Below are 5,571 nucleotides of genomic sequence, written 5' to 3' on the forward strand. Positions count from 1 at the left end.
TCCGGCTCAGGTAGTTCATGTGGGCGAAAGCCTCGAAGCTCGGCTCCACCCCGTGCAGTTCGCACCCGGCCACATAGCCGAGTACGTTGACCCAGGAGTTCGGGGCTAACTGCCATAACCCCAACTCATACCCATCCAAGATCCGCTGAACAGCCGGATATAGTGGGAAGCGTAGCCCAGCCTTGATGGCCGCCTCGTAGCAGCCAAAGCAGGCGCTATCATAACTGGTACCAGCCGGCCAGACGACTGTGTCTTCAGGATCCGGCACAAACACTAAAAAGCCGGGGCCCATTGTGTGGTTTGCGATAAAGCTCTCCACTTTCTCTTGCATGGCTGTGATCCGGCCCCGAGGTACCGTGCAGTAGTAGGGGGTATTTTGCTCTCGGTGAGAGGCGGATGGCTCCGCCCAATCGTCCCCCTTCTCAACTGCGTGAGAAAGCCTCGCCTCCTGCAGGCGACTGTTTTTCTCTTCTATGTCCAGAGAAGCATGGCCAGAAGAGGTAGACTCGGAATCGTCCTCTGACGAGTCCGAAGAGGACGACTCTTCCCCTCTCCCGGAGGGGCCCGCCTCCTCTCCTTTAAAAGGAGCAGGAGAGAATGAAGAATTGTCAACTGTAAAATGGGAAGGGGTCACTTTGACTCCTCCCTCAGAACTGCCGGCTTTCAAGCCGCTTTGTTTCACCTCCACATCTGGCGCCTGGTCAGATGTTTCACTAATCAGCACCCTGTGGGAGGAGCCGTCTGAGTTTGAGATCCTGGAAGTCTTTTTTGTCCTGGCCATCATGCTCTGCATAGACACAGATACAGTCGGACTTTGTATAAAGGGCAAAGATGGGTCCAGAAAAGGGCAGGCGGCACTCCTAGTCCTAGATTCAGCCGTCCCCGATGACCGGCTGATCACTAACCTAGGTCGTGTCGTGTGCTTCCGTGGTGCCATTTCAAAAAAGAATAAAGTAAAGAGAAAATTAAGAGTAAGAGAACCGACGGTTACCTGAACGAGTGACGTTGATGGAGTTCTGAAAATCCTGTGCAGTCGGCTTGTCAGAGCAGGCGGTAGGCAGAAAGGGTCCAAAATGTCAGAGCAAGTTCAGGGGTCCGAATGTTCTCTCACAAAGTTCTCAAGTGTGAAAATGACCGAAGTCAACACTCCTTTATATAGGCAAAGTGAGAAGGCGAAGGGTCACTTCCAAAATTCATAATTTGGGCGGGAGAATCTCTCGGCCTTTCGCCGAGTGACACCTGTAGCAGGCCGTCGCTCTGTTACAGTGCGACACCTGCCACAGGTAACACGTGACCAGTAAAGTGCCACCTGTGAGGGGCAAATGATTAGGGGATTTTGCTCCCACCAATCACCATCTGACAAGTGGACCAATCAGGTTCCGCCATGTGTCTGTCACATGGGCCAATAGGAACCTGCCACGTGTCAAGCAATGATCCGTCCACCTTGGACCAATTACGACACGACACGTGTCCTTCCCATGACACCTGGGATAACCGGTCACCTAGGCCCAACTTCCGAGGGAAGCCCAATCAGCCCAAGGTTAACCTAAACCTAGATTCGCACGTTTCCCGAGGTTATAAATACCTCCCTTAATCCTCATTAAGGGGGATTACATGCAGATCACGCGAACAACGCAGATTACACACATTAAACACTCTCACCTAGAGAGACCCAATCACTTTAATTTCCGCATTAATTACTCCTTAATCAAGTACTAACTTGACCGTTGGAGGCGGAGCTCCCACCACCAGGAGTCTCCGTGGTTTTGCAGGTACAGGCGTCCGGTTCCAGTCTCGGAATTGTAACTCTCCCGCAGGACATCAGAAAACCCCGAAACAATACCCATTCCACACAAATTTCCAGCAATATATACACTCCTTAAATCACTCATAAATCCTTTAAAACAAGCTGAAATTTAGTTTAAAACCCTTACTTTTATTCCCAATTAATGGGTAATTAAAAATCCTTTCAAGAAACATAATTATAGCTTATATAAAAAAAATCCAGCTTTATTAAATCATTAAAAACTGTTGTAATTGTGTTTTAAATCACTTATTTCAATAATTTAAATCACCCATAAACAATTTCCATGAATGTTCATAAACTTATAAACCTAGGGTTTATAATTTGGGGCTTTTTAATTCAAAACCAAATCGTAAAATTTATATACAAAATACTTATTATCAAATATCATTAAAATCATCACAAAAACCAAAAACAAAAATTAGATTAAGGGTGGATTTAATTAAAAATCAAAAAGAAAGAATTTTTTTTTTAAGCTGTGCGCACAGCATCACCGCGACAAGGCTGTTGTCGCGCCTGCCGTTCGGTGCTGCTGCTGTCAGTGTTCGCTGGTCGTGGCAGCCGGCCGGTGGTGGCTGTGGTGGTGGCTGGCCGGTGGTGGTGTATGTGTGGGTGGTGATTGAAACAAAAATAAAAATAAAGGGGAAGGGGAAAAACTAAGGGGAGAGAAAATAAGAGGAGAGAAAGAGAGAGTTTACCTTTGGGTATTCTCTACCTTGGGCAAAGTTTGATTTTGTTCATATGATGGGTATTTATATCCTCTCTCAATAACCCTCCTACTTAAAATTCCTTTACTACTCTTAATGATCCCTTTCCTATTTGAAATAATATTTTGACTTTCCTTAAAAACTCGTTGACTTTAAAAATTTCCTTTTATAAAATAATATGCCCCAAAGTTTTCAAATCATAAAATAAAATATTTTCAAGATTGTTAAATAATTAAAAATAAATTTTTAATTAAAATACTTTTTAAATTAATGAAACACCATAGATAATTCATTTTCAATTATTTAAATACTTTAAGAAATAATTATTTAAGTTAAAATACCTATAAAAATACGGGGTATTATAGTACCTCCCCCTTAAAAGAAGTTTCGTCCCGAAAATTGGGTGACGAAATTCAAACTTTTTCCTCACTTCATATAATATTGCTGTACTCTTTTGTCATACTTTTGACTTTAATGTCTCTTTGAAATCATAATTACTTTAAATAACCGTAAAAAATGTGCAAAAGCACAAAAAAAACTTAAAATATAGGGAAAACGCGCGAAATTCTACTGCATTCTACCCCCCTTAAAGAACACGAGTTACGTCCCCGTATCTCACCATACCTTAAACAACTCGGGAAATTTCTTCTTCATCTCATCCTCCGCTTCCCAAGTTGCTTCTTCATACTCTTGGTTAGACCATAGCATTTTAACAATCTTAACTTCCTTATTGCGTGTACTACGCACTTTACTGTCAAGGATCTTGACAGGTCTTTCCTCATAAGTTAAGCTTTGATATAACTGAATGGTTTCGGTTTGTAGCACATGTGACTTATCAGGGATATACCTTCTTAACTGAGATACATGAAATACATTATGCACTTTACTTAGCTCCATAGGTAAGGCCAACCTATAAGCTACTTTGCCTATCCTTTGCAATACTTCATATGGACCAATATACTTTGGGCTAAGCTTTCCTTTCTTTCAAAATCTCATTACACCTTTAATTGGTTACACCTTTAACAATACTTTGTCACCGACCTCGAATTCCTCCTTTTTACGCTTCAAATCTGCATAGCTCTTTTGGCGATCTTGTGCCGCTTGAATCTCCCTTACCTGCTTAACTGTATCCTCGATCATTTGAGGCCCTAAAATCATTGTTTCACTTATGTCGTTCCAACAGATCGGACTGCGACACATCCTTCCAAATAATGCCTCAAATGGAGCCATGTCAATGCTTACATGGTAGCTATTATTATAGGAAAATTCAATTAAGTCCAAGCTATCTTCCCATCCCCCTTAGAAATCTATAACACAAGCCCTCAACATGTCTTCCAGGGTTTGAATAGTTCTCTCAGTTTGCCCATATGTGGCAGGGTAAAGTGTTGTACTCATCTTAAGTGTTGTACCAAAGTTTTCCTGCATACTCTTCCAGAACTTTGAAAGAAACCTAGAATCTCTGTCAGACACAATATCTTCTGGAACTCCATGTAATCTTACCACATTTTTTATGTAAGAATTTGAAAGTTGCTCCATCTTCCAGGTCTCCTTCATTGGTATGAGCACTGCAGAATTTTTAAGTATATCCACCACTACCCAAATGGTGTCATTTCCACTCTTTGACTTTGGGAGGCAAGTCACAAAGTCCATTGAAATACAATCCCATTTCCATCCAGGAATTTCCAATGATTGCACAGTTCCTTGCGGTCTTTTGTGTTTTATCTTCACTTTCTGACAAGTTAGACACTTTGCCACAAATTCCGCAACCACATTCTGGGTCTGCTCCCATCACAAGGAGTGAACTCATGACCTTCATGAGGGACTTCAAGGGAGAAATTCAAGAGTTGATCAACAAGAAGCCGCCTGCTCTGGACAAGGAGCAGTCGGCTAAGAAACCCTCCACTTCACAGAAGAGGAAGCCAGTTCAAGGGCGAGAGGCGACTCCTCATCCTAAATCTAGGAAGCGGGAGCCACCTGCCCTTGATTTCACAAAATACCGTTTTCCTACTCCAGGAAATAGGAAACCTGTTCGTCATACTCAGGCGGACGGGTCGAGGAAATCATACACAGACGCTCGGCTACTGCTAGAGCAGAAGAAGAGTGACCGATTGTCAAAGTCGGCCTCTACTTCAAACTTCCAAGACAGTCTGCGAAATACCTCGATGAGGCATACTTAGTCGTATCATGAGAGTCAGTCAGGCGGCACCTCCCGTCAGTCCGGATTTCATAGCAACCAGGCGGTAACAAACTTACCGTTTGTACCGCAACACCAGTATTTTTTACAGCCACCTCCGTTTGGTGGACATGCAACAAAAAATGTCCAACCTATGGACTGGCAGCTACGGTTGCTTAGACTTGGTGAACAGCCGTCGGCCTTCTCCAAGGAAATTACTGAAGCCGCTCAGCCGGCCAAAGTGAAAAATGTATTAGTAGGCGCCTATGACGACACTACTAACCCAGAAGACCATCTGAAGGCATTCACCAACCTGATGTACCTTCAAGGGTTGGATGATCACACTTGGTGCAAGTGTTTCCCAGCGACTCTCAAAGGAATCGCACAACAATGGTTCGGCAACCTGCCGACTGGTTGTGTAAATAACTTCAGGACGCTTGCTTACTTATTCACCTCCAACTTCGCCATGAACATCCCTGCGAAGAAGACGACCCTTGATTTAGGAACAATTCAGCAGAGCGAGAAGGAGGGTCTTCGTTCTTACATCAGGCGGTTTAACCTGATGAGAACACAGATTCAAGGGTTACCGGATGAAGTAGCCTATACTGACTTTTTCAGAGGTCTCAAAGACGGGTCGACCTTCAAATTTGATTTGGTCCGAAAGAGGGTGGCGACTCTTCAAGAGGCCTTGATTGAAGCGGAAGCCTATATACAGGCGACTCATCTTTGTAGTACGGTAAAACAGTCGGACGGGAAAAGGTCCGACAAAAGAGAAGGACGACAGAAGCAGTCGTCCAACAAAGACGAGAAGAGAAAAGAGGTCTGGGCGACTGATTCCTCTAAACAGCCGGCCCAGAAAAAGAAAAAAGAATTCAAACCATACTCCC

The 5,571-nt window shown here is 43.7% G+C and overlaps 1 protein-coding gene across 1 annotated transcript; it reads right to left on the reverse strand.

Moving 5' to 3' along the window:
* Positions 1–3,126: 3,126 nt before the first annotated feature.
* On the reverse strand, positions 3,127–3,669 carry LOC110711922. Its single transcript, XM_021890357.1, has 2 exons — positions 3,541–3,669; positions 3,127–3,366 (listed from the first exon to the last, which is right to left on the reverse strand). Exons 1-2 carry the CDS (start codon positions 3,667–3,669, stop codon positions 3,127–3,129), a joined length of 369 nt encoding a protein of 122 aa, XP_021746049.1.
* Between the last annotated feature and the right edge of the window lie 1,902 nt (positions 3,670–5,571).

The sequence above is a fragment of the Chenopodium quinoa genome, unplaced genomic scaffold (genome assembly GCF_001683475.1).
Source record: "Chenopodium quinoa cultivar QQ74 unplaced genomic scaffold, ASM168347v1, whole genome shotgun sequence".
Classification (NCBI taxonomy): Eukaryota; Viridiplantae; Streptophyta; class Magnoliopsida; order Caryophyllales; family Amaranthaceae; genus Chenopodium; species Chenopodium quinoa.

Coding starts and splice junctions, on each gene's coding strand:
- LOC110711922 (XM_021890357.1), bottom strand. CDS start 3,669: ATGATTTTAGGGCCTCAAATGATCGAGGATACAGTTAAGCAGGTAAGG. Junction 3,367..3,540: donor AATTCGAGGTCGGTGACAAA/GTATTGTTAAAG, acceptor CATGTATCTCAG/TTAAGAAGGTATATCCCTGA.